Genomic DNA, 22,826 nt, shown 5'->3' on the forward strand with positions numbered 1-22,826 from the left:
CCCAGCCTGTATTTGTGCTTGGGATTGCCCCGACCCAGGTGCTGGACCTTGCACTTGGCCTTGTTGAATTTCATGAGCTTCACACGGGCCCACCTCTCAAGCCTATCAAGGTCCCTCTGGGTGGCATCCCTTCCCTCCAGCGTGTCGACCGCACCACACAGCTTGGTGTCGTCAGCAAACTTGCTGAGGGTGCACCCGATCCCACTGTACGTGTCACTGATGAAGATATTAAACAGCACTGGTCCCAATACCGACCCCTGAGGAATGCCACTCGTCCCTGGTCTCCACTTGGACATCAAGCCGTTGACCGCAACTCTTTGAGTGCGACCATCCAGACAATTCCTTATCCGCTGAGTGGTCCATCTGTCAAATCCATGTCTCTCCAATTTAGAGACAAGGATGTCATGCGGGTCAGTGGCAAATGCTTTGCACAAGTCCAGGTACATTTAAGTCAGGAATTTTAGTCACTTGTGCTTCACAAACGACCGTGTTAAGGTCTGTGCATCTCTTGGATGCACCCTGGAAAACTGGCCATAATTTAAAGACATATGGATAGAATTTGTACAAAGGGAAAACAGTGTTAGCTAACTTCAAAGAAAATCATACGCAAGTAAAAAGAAGTGCTACTGCCCACATCTCATCATGCAGTTCACCAAATGCCTAAACCTACAAGCAGCCCCTGATGGGGAAGAAATATGGCCTTAATTTCAGACTACAAGGAGCTTGGAAATCTTGTACTGTGAGGATTTCAGTACGCCACCTATTACAGATGTTGTCAGTGTTCTACATGTACCAGGACACACTCTGTAACTTTTTTCCCCCCATTATTGTCAGGAACGTCTCAATGTTCACTCTTTACAGACTGACACATTTGTTCTTGTTCAACAAGAGAGGTTTTAATTAAAGCAGCAAGCTTTGATAACACTTTCCATAGTTCTCCGTCCACAAAGAGGAAACGTGGTTCTTAATGTGTTAAACCAAGTAACAGTTGATAGAAAATGAGAGACTTATTAGAGTATTAAAAACCATGAAAGAACCCAAACTAAGCTTCATACTCAGCAAAAGTTATAGGATGGAATGCAGAGAAACAAACTATTGATATTTCTAACTAGTTTTGCGAGTTGTTTGTGTCATTCCCATCAGTGTTGTAATCAATCATATCCCTGCTTGTAACTAAAAGGAGGTTAACTGCTCTGTCTTAAGTGATATTGTTAATTGGTTATCTTACTGATTACTGCCACAACTACAGTCACTGTTTTTAGTTTAAAAGTTGCTGCTTTAAGTATTTATCTGCACTGGGACAATTAAAATACTTTGTTTCTATAACACTGGTAATTCACTACTTCCCCAAGAAAATTCTGACATGACATTCATTGCAATTAAAGCTCTAATCCTGCAACTGACTCTTGGAGAGCAAAACCCTGTCTCTGTCTCACTTTCTTGGAATTTGCGTCAGAATTAGATGCTGCCATCACGTTCACTTCTACTAACGTAAAGACAAGATTTTGCGGGAAAGAAGGTTCTTTAAACATGTTGAGAAATTTCAGAAAACAAAACCAAAACCGACACTTGTTAATCTGTAGATGGATTAACTCTGTCATTGGAATAAAAGCCTACAAGATAACACTCACTGATTTGTCGAAATAATAAATAATGTTTCAAAGAGCATAGATGGCAAGTTTAAAAAAAAAAAGGTAAAAGAAAAAAAAAGGTTGTGTCTTTGAGAAACAGGAACTGAATAAAATTAATTAGAATCAGCAAACACCACAGGCATAGCAGTGGCCCCTCAGAGCATCTTCAAACAGTATTATGCAAGTGTGTTAGTGAAAGCAAGAATAACATCATATAAAGGAATATAACAAAGCATATGTTGATAAACCTAAAAAAACCAAACCAAAACAAGAACTTCTAGTTCCTGATGGTCAGACTATCTCTCTAAAAAAAATATTTTTGTTACCAGTTTAAATGTTTAGGGGTACAAAATTATACAGGAACACTTTCAAGAACTAAACCAAACAAAATGGGATTTACATACAAAGAAAAAAAAAGCAAAAGGGGAAGGAAAGGAAAATATCTGGCTGTAAATAACGACATTCTCCAGAGTTTACAGCTCTGTGAGCTAGCCATGGAGACAACAAGCAACACATGTTTTTGAATAGGTGACTTTCCTCTAGGAGCTGTAATAAAAACGACTGCAAGGGAGGGGTATGTCCAGACTACTTTGCAGAGAAAGAAAAAGAAAGAAAGAAACTCTTAATAAATTCCAAAAGGAGAACCATAAATCTTTTTCAATGCTCCACTAGGCAAAGTGACATAGTACGTGCACCTGCAAAAGCTGTCAAAGTCACTTAAGAAGTCTTTCCGTTACTGACGTACCCTGCTGTTTGCAGTTATTTAAGATTTTAATTTCTGTCTTTTCTGCATTTTGAAGTGTGTAACCTTTTTTATACCTTTTTATGAAAAAAGGACAGACTTCTGTTTCCTTCCTGATCAGCATTCTAATAACAACCAGACCATCTAAATTTATTACCCCAAGAAATGATACGGTAACACTCCTTTCTTGCTGCACCAGAACTTTATAAAGTCTTAATAGACTGCTGTCATGTTTTTTTCTATGAAATAAAGCAACAAATTTCTTTAAAGTACTCAAATGTTTTGCTTCTTTCAACTAGTTCTGCTTACATAATAAACCTATTATTTAATGTATCTACTTTGTACCAAAACATGAGCAGGGATTCAACTTTTGCTATTTCAAACTTCTCTCATCTTCAGGCACACTGCACCCCAAGAACCCATCTCTCATCTTGCTCAGAATATAAGAGAGTTCAACGTACTTACACACAACAAGCTCACGCTCTCCACAAGCCACTGCTGACAAGCCTGTGTGTAAAGTACGGCAAAGGAACAACTGCAGCCGGCGTGAGGATATATATCCTTTTTGTATACATCGTACACATCCTCTTTGGTTTCTACCCCACTTCAAAATCTCATTCTGCAAGTGGTCTGCTACCTATACAGTTGTGGTAAATGCTGATCGCTGAAACCAGAAAAAGAAGGTGCTGACAGTGTAAATACGGGTAGAACCAAACAAAGTGAGAATACGTCCTTAAACTGTTCTCTTCTGCGTGATGGTAGCCTCATAAAATGTACTACTTTAGCACAAAAATGTAGACAAAATACATGAATGCTAAAGGATTTAAATGTAAGATGGTTACATTCTTGATTGGGCATGAAAGTCAATCTTTGAAATGTCAGCGTTTTATTTAATGCTAGACCTTTCAGAAGCACAGCTTTCTGGAATGAGCGCTTATTGATCGATACTAAGGCAAGAAGTGTAACAAGGCTGCTGCTATTAATTGTCCTCAAAGTGAGAAACAAATAATCTTTTGATAAATGGCAGCACACATATAATTTCACATTTACCGGCTACGCAATACATCAACACGTATAAAGTTTCAAGAAAAGAAAAATATCTACTATAGTTTACATCTATGAAGTAGTGTTTCCTTTTTCTTAAAAATGTAAAGATTATTCATTCAGTATGAGAAAGCAAAATAAATACAAGTCCACTATTATTTATGATTCAGTATTTTATTTTACCTATCCTCCTCTACAACCCAATCACAGATGTAATTATGGCTTCACCTCCAGCAGGGAAGTAAAAGATCTCTCAATCAAACTTTCTAGTTAAGCACAACCCGTTGCCTTCCTTTCCGGTTAAAGACTGTGACCTAAAGCAATGGATAATGAAATCACAGGAAAGAACTTCACATTACACTCCACAAGAGCTAAGACTGATGGGGGAAGAGGGAAGAAGAGAGCTAGAATAGAAGTACAGTTTCTAAACTTTCTCTTCTTCAATGGCCTTCTTTTTCTGGGACATGGTACAACCAACCACAAGTTTAAAGGAGTGATAGGGATACCAATTAGCTACATGGACACCAGACCAGGATAGATGCAAGCAATAATTCTAGATTAATTTCTAGAAACGATCCCTTCAGAAAATTCCTTGTGTGCTTTACTCACAGAAAGTAACACAAAGTAATGATGCCTCACAAAAATAATGCTCTGATACCAGAAAAGTTGTCCTGCATGTAAATTAAATAGATATTATCTAAGATGCCATATTTGCTTTTTAATTTTTTTTTAAATTATCATTATAACACAGGACTCATGGATAATTTAAAAACTATTAATGTTAAATAAAAAAAACCCTTTATCCTTCTTAGGATAGAAACATTTGAAAGAACATGAAGTGGTTGGAAACATCCACAGCTGTATGCCATGAGACAAAAGTGTCATCAATTCTGAGATCCTGTTAATTAAAATGATAGGGAAACAGAGATACGCAAAAAAAGTAGGTTCCCAATGTCAGAAAGAAATCCTTTTCTGTGACAATAAAAGAGCCTGCAAGAGCAGGAAATCCTCAAAAATCTGTTTAGAGACATAGATGACCAGAAATGTGTAGATAAGAGTACGGGCACAGTACTTTGAAATGACAAGTAAGTTGTAATGCAAAAAGAGATCTCCACTGACTTCTGTAAAGTTAAAGGAAACATTAATAAACATGCTGAGGTAGGATTTATTGTAAGTAAGGACGATAAAGTTGTTAAGATACTTAGTCATGGATAGCACATTATCATTATTTATGTTCTGAATTACTGTGGTGAAAAATTAACAAACTCTAAGCTTCCTACCTTTTCTGTATGCTATACTCCTTAACACAGATAATAATTGAGAATTTTGTAATACTGCTTTCTATTTTTAAGGATTAATCATGCTTCTGCAAATATTTTTCAGAAATAGTTATGTTTTTCTCCAAAACAGCAAATAAACCTCCATTTTCTCTGAAGAACCGCAGACCGTTTTTCCCTCAGGAAGCCTGCACCACCTCCTGTCCCTCCGAATCGGACCAAGACCCCACGCTGCCCACAGTCAGGCATCACCTCCAAATAGCCAGACCTCGCTCACGCTTCTCAGTGGCACAGAGGCTATTCTTCGCGAACGCGGCCATTTTCAGCTGACACACTGTGGCACCGTGCCACACATCATTCTGGCTGCAAAGAGTGCACCATCCGACGGCAGCCTGGCTTCACTTTAATTGGCAACAAGCAGAAGTGTTAGTCTTTTAAAATAGGACACAGAGATTTTCGGTGCTATTAGAGGTGCTCGCTTTAGTTATTGCTTTTATAAACAAGTATTCTTTATGGAATTTTTTTTGTGGATGATTTTAAGAATCGGATTCACCAGGCAGAATTTCCAGTTACAAAAACTAACAAAGAAAAATATCACTTATTTTCCCTTTTTGATGGTTATTAATGCCCTAGGTTTACTCAGTGATTAGAGGGAAGGGAAATGACCGAATGGAGGGTTGAGGGGGTCACGGTGGAGAGCGGAGCAAGACGATAAGGGGCAACACGTGCCAGAAGAGAAAAACTAATCAGTGTCCATATACACAAAGGCATGTGAATATCCACATGCACAAAGGCGGAAGAGAGAGCATGTTTTTGAGGTAACAGGAAAGTCAAGAGACCTGGAAATAACTAGGGTGCACAGTGTGTGACTTTAGTGAATCAAACCAGCTATAAACCCAGTTTATCTGGCTGGAACGTGCTACCTATTTTTGCTACAATTCCTAAGCAGGTAAAACAGATTACTGATTAAATTAATCTTTCAGTTAAAATGTGCATCATATCCTTACATCAGCAGAACTATCACATGGTAAAATCACGCTGGGAGCGCTGTTTGCCGATCATGTGTGACTTTTTTCAAAGGAAAACTTACCAAAACCCCAAAATACGTTAAGTGAATAATACAAGTGACTGAAGTTAAAATGTATGATGTGGACGTGATCCTAAACACAAACATCATAATACCTCCAAGACTTCAAGATTTAATGGGAAACACCAAATGACACAGAACTTTAGATGGATAAAACCTGAGCAGCACTGAACTCTGTCCATCAAACCTATGGACACTGGAAAAGCCTATATGAGGGAAGCTCTGTATGAAGCATGAAAACATTTGCAAGAAAAAGAAATTGTGCCTTAGAAACAGAAATACTGACTCCAATCACATTTCTGTCTAAGGCTCCCAACCAGAACAATTAGTTAGGAGGAGTCCCTCCTTGCCTGATGCCAGTAGGAGTCTTCTGCTCAGCAAAGAAGGTCTTTCTCTACAAGGTGCTGGGAAACATGGATGGCACTCAGATTTGGATTCCCTTCACTAGTTTCAGATAACTTAGGGCCTAAATTAGAAAATAAACAGCAGGAGAGAGGCACCATCAGGATGTAATCAAGATTCTAGGTGGGCTGAATTGCCCTTCGGCATGCCTCTCTCTCCCCACTTTCTGCAGAAAGAGCCCAGGGTAGCACAGCTACTAATTTCAGCATCTCAGTAGTGTCCAAAATTAGACGGGTTGAATCTGGGCTTCCACATTCAGAGACGCTGAGATCTCTGCAGGAAAGGCTTTTCCTGTTTCTTCTACTTCTTCCTTTTACCCCCACACAAACTTTATTATATAATTGAACTTCTTCATTTTTTTCACTCTTACGTACAGGATTAGAGAAAGAAAGAGAGAAAAGGTTAGGGAACACACAGTACTAGAGCTTAAGTTATAGACATAAGGCTGTGCTCTCCAAACTTTCAGGCCAGAAGGCAAAAGCAACATGGAAGTTGGGACACAGGTCTCAACTGTTGGCTGACAGTTCTTCTGGCTCCCTGCTTTGGCTAGGTGGAGCCAAAACGCGACCCCTGGAAGACAGAAGATACGCAGCAAATGAAAGCAGAAGATACCACTGTTACATTAAGGTGTCAAATTCTCCTGATGAAAAAAATTATTTCAGTTATTTCAATTAACTATTAAGGACAGAAAAGTTCATCCAGTTTTGAAGGTACTTTGTGAAACAGCATTCTTCTTTCAGATCCTCCAGAAAAAAGAAACCTTGGTAGGCATACCAGTATGGTTCATTTGTTTGTAGAAGACCAACCCTCAGGAAGGCTGCATTTCTATTTGTTAAAAAACTAAAATAGGTGACAATAATAGCCAGAAAAAGCATCTGCAAACTTTTTGCTTGCCTAAATGTCTCTCTCAGTAGGATAAATCAAGAGGTAGATGTGCTGATGACTTTGCCCTGAAAAAAACAAGTGTTCCACTAAATGCCCACAGGGTAACAAAAAATTCCAGGGCGATTTCCTGACCGTTACCCTATCTTTCCACTCTTCTTTTTTTTTTAAATTGGAATCATGGTAATTAGCAGAGAGATTTCTCAAGTGATGTTTACTGCAAAACTCAAAGTAGTACAGGCAGCCACAAGGTTTACTCTGGTTTATGGGTGCAGAACAAACAGCAGAACTCTGCTGCGGAGACTTGCAACAGTCCTTCACTTAAAACCATGGTGAGAAGAGGTCAGGGCAGAGAAGAGGAAAGAGCTCACACTAATGAAAATACTGAAATAAAAAAAAGCTTCACAAACTTATATTGCTTCTTTTTTCTTTAAATGTGTTCACTGACTAAATTAAAATCAGTCACTGTTTAGAGGCAGTATCTACTATATTCTTGTTGGGGGGAGGTTTGAGCAATCTTGTAATTACACCTCGACTTGGTAGTGTATATTCCTGAAAATAAAATTATACATGATACATAAAAGCATCTAAATGCTCAAGTTGCACAAAATCCAGATAATCTTTCAGTTAAAAAAAAAAAAAGGAAGTACTGCTTGATTTCTGAGAGGTCTTCTGTTGTAAAAAGCGAGATTTATACAAGGCAAAGGATACATGTGTGCCTGTACTACTTCGGAAAGGTATCAGAGCCACGAGAGGGCACTCTCGTAATCCACAATTTGAATTGTTGCTGCCTGGCTTTTTCATTTTTAATTAAAAGGAAATCTGACTGTTTTGCAGAATGAAGAGATCTTACTTGACACACCAAGACAAAAGATTTTTCTCCAAATTAAAGGAAGCTAATGATATCGACAATATTTTCAAATTACACCACGTTACCTAAAGAAACGGAATTTACTAATCAACCAAAGCTTACTTCAAAACTATATTTTACAGAAACAAAACGTGATTTACATTAAAAACTAGCTCTTACTGTTTATGACATCTGTCAATTTGTAATATTTTAGCCAATGGGAGTAGAAGATACCTCCAGCTATATAACCAGTATTATCTGTGGAAGCTAGGCATAGATGTGATCTCAAGCACATCATCTGAATCCAAATACAGGTAAAGGCCTTTAATTGGAGCTTTTATGTTTCTGAAATTATTGTGGGGTTGTCTGCAGGATTTTTTTTTTCTTTTTTTCTTAAAGGGGTTCAGTCACCTTATACAGAATATGTATATTCAGCACTGCATTATCACAAGCATTTCCTCTCCTCTTTTATGTTCCTGGAAAAAAAACACCTCTTCAGAATAGCCCACTCTCGCCACCTTTTTCAGGTTAGGATGGTAATCAGTTACTGGAAGCCCTTTGTAGCTAATGATTATGTCATTTATTTTACTGGCCATTATAGGGGTATTGATAAATGGGGCACTCCTGAAGGTAAGGTTATTCTGAACACATCTTCCTGCCTGACACTTGCTATCTTTGTAGAACAGAAGCCAAGTATACCTACTGCAAGCTGGATTACATATTGTCTAGTTACTAGGATATACTGCAATAAAAGTGTAAAAGCTACATTTGCGACATGCTTTTAAAAAAGAATAAAAAATGGCAATTCTCTTCTGTTCGAGAATACAAAGAAAAAAGTTTAGTCTAACTTGGCTTTCATTACCATATGCAAAAGTGTTTTTAAAACCTTCTTAGACACTGTATTTACATCCTGCAAAGTCATGGGAATTAGTTCACTTGGTTTCTTCGATATAAGAACATTTAAAGTAGTGCTGACACACAGGGATTCCTGGTAAATCCACACTTAGAATCCAAATGTCCAAGTTTCCATTACGGCTGCAAGGTAGCGCATGCCTAAAGGTAAAGGTATTACATACATTTCCTCAGAGACAAGGGGGCATTTCTAACTTACTAATTATAAAGTGAACTGGTAGTTCTTATTTGGTATCCTGCAAATCTTCAAGAATGTTTTATTAGCCACTAAATACATTAGGACTATTGACATCCTGAAATGCTCCATTTTTAATAAGCTACCCTATCACCTGATATAACAGTAAAATTACAAAGATCATATTAATGAAATCAAACAGATCTTCCTGGCATTCTATCCAGGCTCATCATTAACACGCTCTCTTTTCAATTATATATTAATTTGGAACAATTTTATAGAGCGCTCACTGCATTTAGGCCCCTGCCTACCCAGAAATCTGCATTACCTGGGAGCATATAATGAGACAGAATCAAAATAGATTATGCAAAAACTGAACGCACAGTAGTCTAATACATGCACTGCTGTACCCTCCACATCAATAGTTAAAGGAACTCAGCAATATCGTTGGCAAGATACCGCAGAGTTGAAGCGATCTCATGCTTGCAGTAATTTTTATTTCAAAAATTTTAGCTGGTAATTTCTTCTATCTTCATCATACCTAATTAATGTAGGAGATAAAACATACCAGAGACATATTATTAGATCTAGGCATGAAACAGTTAACAGCAGTGCACATGCCAAGGTTTTAATAAGGCTTAACAATAAAAAGCTTCGATCGTCCACTTTCACTAGATTTTGTTGTGGTTTTCCCTTGCTTAGGGCAATCCATCTGTTAACGTTGACTTGCAATATAGTTAAGCTCGCACACATATAAAAAGCCTAGAACGGCTAACCCAAGCAAGAGTAAGCTCAAATGAATATTACAGAGATAGAACAATTCATCTTAGGCAAAGATTAATTGTGTGGGTGCGCACGCGCGTGCACGCAGGCACGTATGAGTGCACTCCTGTTATTTCTTTTTTTAGGAAAGACTTTCAAAATGCAAATTATAGGAGGGCAAGCTGATCACTACAGTTTGCAAGAACACATTTAATTATTTATCCTCTGATTAGGTTTTGACAGCTATTTTACATGCTATAATTTGTTTTGATTTACTGTTAATTTTTTTAAAGTATATTGCCGATCTGGCAAAAAAAAGATAAAATAAAGCCACCGACAGCAGTGATAAAGCTTAGAAGATATTCATTGTTAAAAATGGCTCTGCACTGTGACCAGTGCTGGTATTCTCCCTGGGCCAAACTGGCCTTGTTTTCAATAAAACCAGAGAAGTATCCTTTCCCTTGAGCCCTGTTAGGCTGAGGCTGCAGTTGGAACTGTCATCTTCACACAAAAGCAAAGGGGTTGGGTTTTACAAACGCAAAGCCTAATTGGGAGATCTTCATGGCTGTACCCTTGACATTTATTAAAGCCTCATCAACAAAACAGGAAATAACCGTACTAATTAGCAGACCCACATACAAACTACTATTTGTTGGGGGAAAGCAGATTCACTTCCTATTGTAGAGGAAATGTCCTCCCAGACCCCAAAATCCTGTTAGGAACCAATTATTAAAATGATCTTTTACAGTGAAGCAAACTTTCATATCGTACATAATGTTTCAAAATAAATACGTTTTACAGCATCTCAGGTAACTATTAGTTAGTATTTATGTTTAACTGTTTCCAGGAAGTGGAGAATGAAAAGCTCAATGCATGCATCTAACATGACATAAAATATAACATGAAATTGTTTATATTTACAAGTTTTTAAATGTTTCAGTATGGAAGAGATAGTAATAAACTGCAGAGGTGCCTCTTGTTTGGAAGCAAGATGACCATTAAAAGCAATCTTTCTCTTTTGTTTGTTGTTTGTTTAGGTTTTGGGGGGATATTCAAATACACTGACACTGCAACTTAATATCTGGTCCTTACTTGAAATATAGATCAAAGTGCTCGAACTGCATGTTAGCACTATCCTTATACTGCTATAGACACTCATGGGCACCATTTTAGAAATCCGGGTGGAAAGGTTCATGTGCAGGATAAAGAGTTACAGAAAAAAAGGATTAAACCTGACAACAATAGCAATCTGTGAAATTCACTTCTTCTAAACGGCAGATTCAGTACTAGATCAAACAGACTCTCACATGCACTTGTGAATACAAATATATATTTTTATTTGGACGTAAAGTTTAAAATCACTACTTATTCATAAAGAACTTGCACTTATGTTATCTTATTCAAATACTTACCAAGAACAAAAATAAAAACAAGGGCAGCAACAGTAGACTTATTTTTTAGAAATATTTTTGTTTGTTTGCTTTTGGGGAGGAGGAAAAAGTGGGAATACCGTGAGTGAGAGGTGAAGGAAACCATGCGAGAGCGGAGCCCTTGGGGAGCGATCACCATTTGCTCCTTCCTGCCCACGGGGCCCACGTGGCATTTGGGACAAGAGCTGGGGAGAAGACACGGGACCTTTGGTTTGCAGGAGGGCAAAACTGCGGGGCTATTAGTTACAAGCTTCGCTCGTAAACAAACCCTATATATGTATATGTATGTGTGTATACACATACATAAAGACACATGTGTATATGTATATATGTAAAGAAAACTGTGGACAGACATGCACTCCTTCTGTCTTGTTTTCAAAACCAAAAGACGACTGGTAGAAACAGCAATAATGATATTAAAGGATTTAGCAGTATACAGCTGTATGAACACAAAAAAATACAGAAGTTAAATTGTTCTGCCCAAACACAGGCCTTCAAAAGAAATGTTCAATCGTACCAAGGTGAATTATATTCCTTTGTATCCCTAGACTCCTGTACCTTACAGTAGGCAGCACTACCGTATCAGTAAATTATTGCAGATTTCTTTAATAAAAGCAGCCTCTAAAAATTCACTGACTGCAAGGGTACATTTGCATTATGTATTTACACGGATACATACAATTGTGGATTCACCTACACTAATCTGTGAATGTTGGCTAATAATGCATTGAAAGCTTTTTTAGTACCTCACATTATCAAATTCTTTTGGTGGGGGGGAAGTTGCTATATGTTAAAATGACAGTTATCTATTAGAAACAAGTGTTTTAAGAACCATTCATGTTATTAACATTAGAGCTCTATACTCATACATTTAGAATTGTGTATCTTCTCTTCTGATTCTCAGTGAAGAAAATCTACTGTACACAAGTTCCTGAAAGAATGCAGGCACCACAGCTGCCTGTATATAAAAATATACTGAGGGCACAGAGTTTAAAACTTTATCACTGGCTTTAAGACATCATGAAAACAAGTACACAGTAAAACCTGCCTAAATAATTAAAGCAGAAAGTATTTGTATTATTTATAACCCTACTAAAAATAATGACTTAATACTAACATACAATTTCAACACCATTTAGCAATAATCTGCATCAGTTCTATGTTAAATTTCACAGACTTTATATTTATTATGGATAAAAACTAATTAAAAATCAAATTGATTAAATAGACAATTCAGATTTTTATCATTGCAATATCTAAAGTAAAAAACCAAACGTTAGATCAGTTGGGCTGAATTTCTATGCTTAATTCTCATATAAGGAAGATATACACATTAAAAATCCATATATAAACATTCATTACATGTATTAAAAACATGCAATAACAGTATAATGCAAAAATATACACCCACACATTAAAATACGTACATATGCAGGTATTTATTCCCAGGAAAAAAAGTGTTACAAAAACTATTTTATTGATATCTTTGAAATAAACCTGTCAAAATGAATCCAAAGACATTAAAACACTTGCCAAAGTTGAGACACTACACCTGTTACTTCAAATCAAGGCTAGAAAGGATTAGAGAACAAAAGGACAAGAGATTGGCACCATATTAACTAGCTGACTTATTAATAAAATAATAAATCATAACTATCTGATCAAGGTTAAAGGCCATATGACTGCCAAATCAATTTATTAGAAATACAAAATTAATGTGCCCCACTATAAGAAACTAAAAAATATAGCTTAACACAGACCTGTGAATAGACCAGAATGTATTTGCTGTGAGAAGCCTTTATCAAAAACAGTATTTAAGAATTGAATCTCAGATCCATACTTAGAATTCTCCTGTTTTGTCCCCTCTCAACAGGGATGAAATACGAATAACATTTTTCCTCCATTCAAGCAGTATAGCAGTATTTCTATAAACATAGCCTTTTAATCACACTATCCAAACACAGACAGTAAAATAATCTTAAACAGATTCACTGATGCATTATTAAGTGGCAAGAAATTTTCCTCATATGTCTGTGCATAAGAACAGAAGTTTCAGGTGTCTTACCTGTGCCAGTCTTCGTTTTTCTGAGTTTGCTCTTTTCTCATAATGCGATGTGTAGACAGGAGCAGTCTGTACTGCTCCAGCGCTGCAAGTTCTATACTCTTCCTCACTCTCCTACAACAAAACAGATTTAAATTCCTTTATTTACAATCATTATCTGCAAACGTACCCTCCATATTATGCATGCAGAACGCATTCAAAATTATCTTGCCACAATCTATTACTGTCATGAAAATACCATCTGTAGTAAGAAAATAAAATTTAGCTTTTCAGGAAGCTGAATTATCAACATTGTCATTTAAAAGATGAATTGTTCAAACATCTAGGGAATATTTTTTAAAGTTTTCTTAAAATAGCATAAAATATATCTAAAAAATGGTTCCTTCTCCCCACAGAAAAATCTTATGTGGAAACAAAATTTTCAACGGGAAAAGCTGCTGCAAAATGCCTAAAACATCTTTTCTGATATTTCTGCAATGTTGCTTTTACAAAATGAAACTATGTCTTCGTTTTTAAACATTGCCATTGTCCACATATCTTATGAAGCCAAAACAGACAACTACACCTTCTGAAATACACTGCACTGCAAGACTCTCCCATCTCAAATTCTCAGCTTGAAGCAAAGCCTTCGATTGTGATATCAAAGCAATCAACTTTATGAAAACATACATCCTGTTAATGTATCTTTGAAGACCTCTGTTGTTCTATGATAAAATATGCAAACAATAAAGAGATTATTCAGTGGATGCACAGAATGACAGATAGTTGCCAGAGGGCTCGTTATGAAAAATGTATTGTTGAACAAAGGGCTAAGAATATTTCAAAAGTCATTAAAAACAAAAATCTCATGTGACTTGTAAAGTATAAGCTTCAAACTGATAAAGGAAGCAAGGTAAGAAAGTTAAAAGTGTACTACATACCTTGTGTTTTAACTTACTCTTCACTTCTTTTATTCCTTGCCTTGCCTGATTTTTTGCCTAGAAAAATAAAGGGACTTAAGTAGCTCTGCAAGACACTGGCTGTAGTCATGGAACATGCTTTATGATGCCATACTTATTTTACCTTTTTTTTAACCATCTGGTGATATAAAGAAGGACAATAACCTTTATCACATATTTCATACATGCACTGTCAGTACATTTTATATATTCATGCTTTGTCCGTATATTTAAGGATTTTTTTCAGTACATGCATGCCAATGCTGTGAAAACATACATACTCAAAAATTCTCCAACATTAGTAAGGACAGGCTAAAAATGGTCATTTACATCACTCCTTTATTTGAAATGGTCCTTTAAATTTGAAAGGGTATTTTAGCAGTAAGGCATGTTGGAAAAACGTTAAGATTTTCAAGATGACTGCTACAGTGTTCCAGTCTGGCAACTCGCAGGGCAACATCAATCTTAAGAGAAATGAAGTGATTTCATATGCAGATGGAGATTTTGCCCAGTGTTGCTGAACAGCGTAGTGCTGCTATTTAGGGGAGAATTCTGTATGTATTAAAATAGGCAGCCAAGGATCACTGTTGCATAGAAAACAGAGCCCAGAATGTTCTTCAATAGAGAAATGAATTATCAATACAGAATACCATGTACTTATGCAGAGAGAGAGAGGAGAGAGAGAGAAGGAGGGGGAGTAGGGGGGAAAAAAAGAAAAGATGGGGGGGAACGAGGGGAGACCAAAATCCCTAACCCTAATAGAAGAAAGGGTATTTTTCTTATATGAATATAGGAAAAACCTATGAAAGCTTTCAAGGTTGTCTTGAAAATAGGACTTTTAAAAATATATTTTAAGGGCACAAATATGCGGAAACCACCTATTTTTCTATGGTTTTCTATACATGGAAATCCAGAAAAAGAAAATCATTTTCTTGAATCGAGAGGTCAGAGAGTCTTTTTGATCCTTAAATCATACATCTATAAGCTCAATAACAGCACCGTGGGGTGCCATGTAGCAGATGCTAACCTGAGTGCCACTTTAAACTTTCCAGATCATGCTCACAGCATTTGGATGAATTTTGGAGTGCTTTGTTCTAACTCTGAGGGATGGTACCAAGCACGTTACTCAAGGCTACCAATCGGTTATCTAGCAATTAAGAAATGCATATCTCATTTCTCTAGTAGTAGGCTCCATAAAGGGCAACAGCATAAGAAATCAGATAGGGTATAAATATGAATACCTTACACACACAGATCCTCACAAAATTTACCAGTGTTTCCTGAACAGAAGTTCACTTTGAAGAACCTTTATTATCAAGGACATAATTATCAAAATTGAAGGCTGGGAGAAGATCATGTAACCACAGCCTAAGCTAGTGCAAACTGAAGAATAATAATTTGCAGATAACCTGTTAATGAACCATTTTTTAAATTATAAATGAGTTCATGGAAATGCAGTGTATTTAATTTATTTACCTGTTTCCCTCCATGACTGCTGTCTTTTTCAACTGATGTAAAATTAAAAATTCTATTTGAAAACTTTACTTAAAATACACTAGCTTAGCCTGATGTACTGATTTATTCAGGACTACTTATGCATCCAACTAGTGAAACATTTGGAAAAGGAAAAAGGAAGCCAAAAGTCTTTTCCCATATATTAAAAATGCAACCTTAAAATACTTCCCACTTCATTTTACACTATTGCTGTTTTTTCATACTGCATGATACCGTATAATTTCACATGCTTTATTGGTTAGGCAGTCTTTTAAAACAAGATCTTTTAAGCTCAGAAGTATAAGCATTAAATCCAGTTAAACGTGAGTATTCTAGTATCATCTTTAAAAGAGCAGATGATAGAAAAGACTTGCTGCGCACATTACTGATGCTTTACCGCATCTTTTCAATAGTGCAGGACTTAGTGCCAAAGTGAAATTGCATCTGCGTAAGCCAGTACTCCATTTGTCTAGCACGAACTGTATCTGTTCTGAATAGAGAACTCTACATCGTGTTAACACTATATACTACGTAACTACATGCTATAACACTATATTTATACATATAAACGTACCATTCACAAAACGTTTTACATTCGTGTTAACTTTGCAATGCCTGTGTTGTGTTATGGGACCTTAGTGTAAATGAGAATTTCTATTTTCAGAGTCCGTATTTTCATCATGTTGTCACCAGGTTAGGAAGAGTTTACAGCTGTGTTTCAAATATCTAAATGATATTCAAATAAGCTTCTAGCATGTATTATGATTGAAACAAAAACAGCAAACTGATGCTTTGAAAACGTCTGTTGTTACCTACAAGCTATCTGGAAGACTAAATCTTAGTGCTATATGAGAAAACAAATGAAGCTAAAAACATTCTACAGGCTGATGTGTTTTTCTGCAATATATTTATAAAATGCTTAGGTTTTTAAGTATTCAGGAAGAAGTTGTAGGAAGTTGTGATATTTTTATGTATTATTTATTTGAAAGAGATGATCTTACGAATTTATATGCTGTTTTCACAGCCGGAGTGGCTTTGGTCATTGCTGTGTTGATCAGTGCACCGCCTTTCTGAAATACACAAAAAAATGTATTTTAGTAACATTTAACACAAGTCAAACCTTAAGACAACAGCAAGGAAAAATAAACAGTGCGCTGTAAAGAAATAACAATCTTCCTTTTAAATCGCTCAGAATAACCACAGCTGTGTTTCCTCCCCAACCTGCTGTCTGCAGCTACACAAGGGTTACAGTACGTCATTATCACAGCTGACACATTTATCAATGCATTCTAACAGAATGATGTATTTTCATTCTTCATTCATTGTTACTATTTCAAAATCAATTCAGAAGTTATGGCTATTTTTCATGTGTTCCTATCATATTTATTATGCAACTTAAAAATACTTTGACCTGACAGAAAGAACTCTCTCATTTAATCACACAAGAATTCTCTTCATCTAAAATAACGTATTTTACTAATCCTGCAGAATAACAAGGTTATACCAAGGGTCTTCTGCTAGCCAAACTGCACAAATCCATATTAACGAGATTTGCTATTTACTAGAAGTGATAAACTTCGTTATCATATTGTACTGTCACACCTAATTCACAGTTATGGAATGCAACATGATACAGAAAGCAGTGAAATCCCTGACTTTACAGACAGAAATACCTTGTGTGTTTTGGCATTTGTTTTGTGTGGAGGAGTTTTTTTTTCTTTTTTAAATCTTCAAGAAAAAACCCACAAAATTATTGCATATACCATAGACATGTTATTCATTATAGAATGTACTTATATGTTCCTTGCAAACAAACGAACTTTTACCATTATGTACATGTAAGGAAAAGGACAAAGATTTAAAGAACAGGATGGCCAGTATAATTACTTAACCAAGTTTATACCTTCACTGTATGCATCCACTGCTGATACGATCTTGAATTTCCTGAAATAGAAACGTAAGATGTAACACAATCAAACATACATTCAACGTTTTAAATGTTTCATCCCTCCTCACAATGTGCATTAAAAATTCCCTTAGAGGATTATTCATTAATTTCATTCTTCTCAGACAGACAAGGAATGTAAAGATAAGAATATGTGTACAATAAGAAAAAAACCTAGGTATCTCTTATTTCATGTTTTCTATTTTCTTTGTAAAAGCATATCTTTTCACCCACAGAGTTTTTAATTCCGACTGAGGTAGAAAGAGAAATTAAAATTACGATAAGGTAACATACTGCTAAAAAGTCTAAAAAGAAAAACACCAACTCGAAGGAAAGAATAATATATAATGAACTGCATTCAAGCATAATGATCCCACTGGGCAAACTTTCAAGTACAAAAATGACATGGACTGCAGATGGTACCATCCCAAGGAAAAAGAACGAGAGAAAAGTCTAAGGATTATGGCACAACTATATACCCCTGTGCAGGAAAAAGCCTTTTAAAACTGTATCTACTTTCTTTCACAAAGGAAAACCTCTAAAAGGCAAGTGAGAGCTACTGGCTTCTGTAGGACTACCGAGGACTATTGTGGCACTAAGCTGGCCGTGAAGAACAGGGTTAAATTCTACCGAGCACTTGATGAAGAAATGAATACTATTTCCCAAAGGGGCTTCAGCTGAACACCAAAGATTGGGTCCCTGAGCCCCGAGAAAGTTTTAGAGTGCATCGGTCACTTGAATACTCTGGTCCTGTGAGCTGCTGCTAACCCCAGACAAGACATTCACGCTGACAAGAATGTTGAAGTTTCAAACAGAGAGTTTATCCATTTTGAAAGGACCATACTGATGTATCCTTGACATTACAGACTTTTAACAGGAGTTCTCAAAACTTCTTAAGCTTTGCAATAATCAGTTAACTAAGGCCTGGGTGGAATTATTGCATTGGCTAGTGGAAAGCCAAAACATTCTCCTAGAACACGGCTGGGAACTAACTGGATCATTGTAAAAGGTATTCTCAGGTTTCTCAATGAGGTGAAAAAACTGAGCTGTTTATACTCGCATCGGGCACTTTCACCAATTCCACTAAATTCTTTACAAGCAGTTTTGAGACAGCCAGACTCCCAGGAATGATGGCACAAGTGAAAGCAATGCTCCTTAGAAAGGAGAGAACCTGATGATCATTATGACCCTATCTCCAGTAAGAACGTCAGAGAGCAACCTAAAGCAAAAATGACTCATTTTTCACTTCTTCGATCTGGCTCCCTGAACTACTAGAGAAGGTAGCACGCAAATAACATGTAATAAGGTGAAATTTAACACACTGCTAGTGTGTTAATGAAATTTCAATGACCCATAAGTACTTTCTCTAACATGACATTTCATAACTTCAAATTCTTATCAAAAACATTCATATATCATCTGGCTTGTGGTGTCCTTAACAGTGACTCCACATCTGAGCTTTCTCTGTCACAGCCCATGACTTAAGCAATTACTAGAAACAGTAAATGAGATCACAGCAAATCACCAAGAAGTTTAACTGTCTTCTAGTTGTGTAGAGAGACTTCAGGGAAGGCAATAAAAAAAACAGATAAATACTCATCTACAGAAAAGGCCACGTTAACTCTGCATACCCTCAGCTAGAGTTGAACCTCCTGAAACTCTAGCAAGAAAATGCTGACTCCTTAAAATAAATTATTATTATTATTATGAGAGGTTCAAAGATTTTCACTTTTTCAGTTTTCCTTATACTACCACCATTGATACTAGACTAACTCAAAAAAAAAAGACTGTTGTAGTAAAATTCATGTGATTACAAATTACTTTAATGGATATATTCTGCAAGAAATCCAAGTGCTAAGCCAATCAATCATCACTATGTTCTTGTATTGAAAGTTACATAAAACTCTTGAGAACTCTTGGAAGAATACTTCCACAGAATAATACATGTAAAAGAAAATAAAATTTTAAGTCTAAAGTGAAAACTGTAATGAAGACGGCTGACAAATTTCTTTTCACACATAGTCACGGGCAAATAAGTTTTGACCACTTTACTGGGGGCAGGGGGAGGAAATCATAAAAAACAATGAAATCCAAGTTTTATTCTCCAATTTCCAGTTTAATTTTCTGTGCCGGTTTAGTTATGCTCACATATATGGAAAAATGCAAATCAAAAAAGAGATTACTTAAAGAAACACTTTCCATTTGATTCAGTAATTTTTAAGTTATACTCTCTATAGCTAAGATTATGTTCACCTTTCCTTTTAACAGCCTGTAGCTGACACTAACTTTCTGTGACTCTTCTGAAAGCTGGGTTTCACCTGTTTGTTTTTTTTTTTTTAAAAACCTTGGGCTTCCTGATAAAGTTGATGGGAGTTGACTCTGCAAAGAGATCATAGTTCTAACCCATTAGCGTCACAAAATGTCACCTTCAATTGCATACATATTGTTAGCCCTGCACTTCATAACGATAATGAGACAGCAGTTATGTAAATACTGAATATGTGCCCTAAGCAATTTGTCCACAACCTGGCAATATACAGCTTGTCTGACTTTAAAAGTAAGCACGCAGTGCAATCTAACCAAGAACTGCTAGCAAAACCGAGCATTCCCTCCTGAGCAGGGGCAGGTGAGACGTGGTTCACAGGCTGCCAGCACGCAGCCAAGAAACAAGCTTTATCTAACTTCTATTGCAGTTTTATTGCAGCCTCCTGACCCCCTTAACTGCAGCCAGCGAACGAACTCCAAATACTGACACCACCTATCTGAATAATGGATGCTCAATGCCTAAAACCTGTTTACAGAACAGCATATGTTACCCTAAAAAAGTAGAAAAGATGTACATCTCTCTATAACTAACCACACTTTAATCAAGAAAAAAAATTACCTGCTAGATCGCAGCACAAGACACAGAGAGCAAGAGAAGACAGTGAAAATCTCGAACAAAAGGATTTATGTACTCTGAGCATAAAAAAGGTATTTTACAGAAGGTGAAGATGGCTCTGCACCACTCAATGATTTCTCTGTGGGGGCCAAATCCTCTCCTCTGTAAATATGCCCATTTAAGGGTAGTCTTGCAAAGTAAGACCGTCTAAAGCTGCCATATGCAAGTCAGAGGATTTGCTCAAATCACATAACCTCCATCTACTGAGAAAGCTTCTACACTACTTTAAAGACCATAAAACAATATTTGTGCTGTGTCATGCACATTTTGATCCAATATTTTGATGGCAAATATGACACCTCAAGTAACAACACAGCTGTAATAAATGTCTAACAGGAAATCAATCAATAATCCTGTAATATTGAGCAATGGATTGAGCACACACTCTTCTATATGGGTTAACTTTGTAAGCTAGTTAATGTGGAAGTGTTATTAACAATTGTTAGTGAACATAACTGAAGGAAACAACACAAGGAATAATATTTTTATTTATGAAGAAGGTAAACTTTCAATGTTCCTTCTGAGGTGATATACAAATGTTAAATTTTTCCCCTCTTTTTTAAAGTAACATATTTGCTGGAGAAAGCAAATGTCTCTAAAAATTCAGGAAGTCACTCTGATTTCTGCACTGCAGAAATAATTAGATGTGAAAAAGTTAGAAGTGTTTATGGAAAACATAACTATCTAGAAAAAGTTCAGCAGCACAAATTTCAAAATTATTTTTTAAATACAGTTCACATATAATGTATCACATCATGTAAACACGCACTTAAAAATGTAAATAATGTAGTGATATTCCATCATATATTGAAATCTAAGTTTTGTTTTACTGGATTAAAACAACATATCTTCATTTAATATACTGACATAACTAGATACGTAACAGTATGTGTCCCAGCAGTGATTTGTTAAAGGCTAAAACCTTTCCAAGAACAAATGGATACAATGAAGCAGTAAAAAGATTAATGACTCCGAAAATTTACAGGACATCCTGAGAACATCCTCATGTTGAACAGCTCCCAAAGAAGCACCATCAGTGAGTATACTCAAACTAATTCTGTACCTCCACAAAAGCCTCCTGCTGTGATTTCTTCTTCAAAAACATCTGAGAAACCTCTTCCTGCGTTTAATTTTGATAGCCGACCATCAATAAACTGGAAAAAAAAAAAAAAAGTCATGCTTTGTTGGCCCTTCTATTGCTATACAGTGTTACAGTTTCCCGTGTGTACGTTATAATGGAATATGGATGTTCAAGACAACATACGGCTTACGGACAATATATTGCTTTTAGATGGATTTTGCAAGATCAGTTGCAACTATGAGCAGCAGAAATATCAGAGTATTTTATATATATCAAGCAAATTATGCAAAATTTACGAATAGATTTCTAAAATGTTAGAGTCAATGAAATTACACATCAGTTCAGAAATATTTTAAATGGCTTTCAACCTTTTCTTGCTTTTCTAATGGCACAAAAATACATTAATTTATTTCCTTACAAATGGTAACTTTGGATTTGTAATCATAATCAAATAAAGATCACCAAGACACTCCCTGATGTTCTGTTTTGAAATCGTAATTTACTTCATATCATCAACTAAAGAACATAAACAAACATCCCTATGGTATGCCTTTCTGGGTATGCATCAGTGGGTCCAAAGTAGACCTTGTTGTGCACAGAAAGTACCTTTAGAACAACTGGAAACATTCCACCACACCCAGTTCCAAGAAACGATAGGCTATGATGTCTACTTGAGGTCCATTAAAAATGGATGTGTTTTACATGAAAAATGACCCTATAAGGACAGTATATGGAAGGGAAATTGTAGCAAAACCATCCACACAGAAAGAGCAGAGGAAGGCTGCGGCTTGGTTTCAGAAATGGTGGTAGCAGCAGGTTGGATTTGACTGGCAGTGTGCAAACTGTCTCGAAGGATGTTTCATTTAAGGGTATGGGAATGTGATGCATGAAGTCCCAAAACAAAGTGAGGTATGATGCCAAGGCAGACCCTTAAAACCCTCTCCACCTGACTGAGCACAGTTCAGGGTTGACACCACTGTATTTTTATGTTCATAGAATCATAGAATCGTTTGGGTTGGAAGGGACCTCTCAAGGTCAGCTAGTCCAACCCCCCTGCCGTGGGCAGGGACATCTTCAACTAGATCAGGTTGCTCAGAGCCCCGTCCAACCTGACCTGGAATGTTTCCAGGGATGGGGCATCCACCACCTCTCTGGGCAACCTGTGCCAGTG

General features: G+C 36.5%; 1 protein-coding gene across 1 annotated transcript in view; it reads right to left on the reverse strand.

The window, feature by feature from the left end:
• Positions 1–22,826, reverse strand: part of DENND1B (DENN/MADD domain containing 1B) — a 173,265-nt gene that overhangs the window by 5,522 nt on the left and 144,917 nt on the right. Inside the window, exons 15-19 of the mRNA XM_009326173.1 lie at positions 21,638–21,728; positions 17,592–17,632; positions 16,690–16,758; positions 14,177–14,233; positions 13,260–13,370 (exon numbers count right to left, since the gene is read on the reverse strand). Of these exons, the coding sequence (XP_009324448.1) occupies positions 13,260–13,370; positions 14,177–14,233; positions 16,690–16,758; positions 17,592–17,632; positions 21,638–21,728 (369 nt within the window). The remainder of the gene's footprint in view (positions 1–13,259; positions 13,371–14,176; positions 14,234–16,689; positions 16,759–17,591; positions 17,633–21,637; positions 21,729–22,826) is intronic.

Source organism: Pygoscelis adeliae, unplaced genomic scaffold (genome assembly GCF_000699105.1).
Source record: "Pygoscelis adeliae isolate BGI_AS28 unplaced genomic scaffold, ASM69910v1 Scaffold256, whole genome shotgun sequence".
In the NCBI taxonomy this organism is placed as follows: domain Eukaryota; kingdom Metazoa; phylum Chordata; class Aves; order Sphenisciformes; family Spheniscidae; genus Pygoscelis; species Pygoscelis adeliae.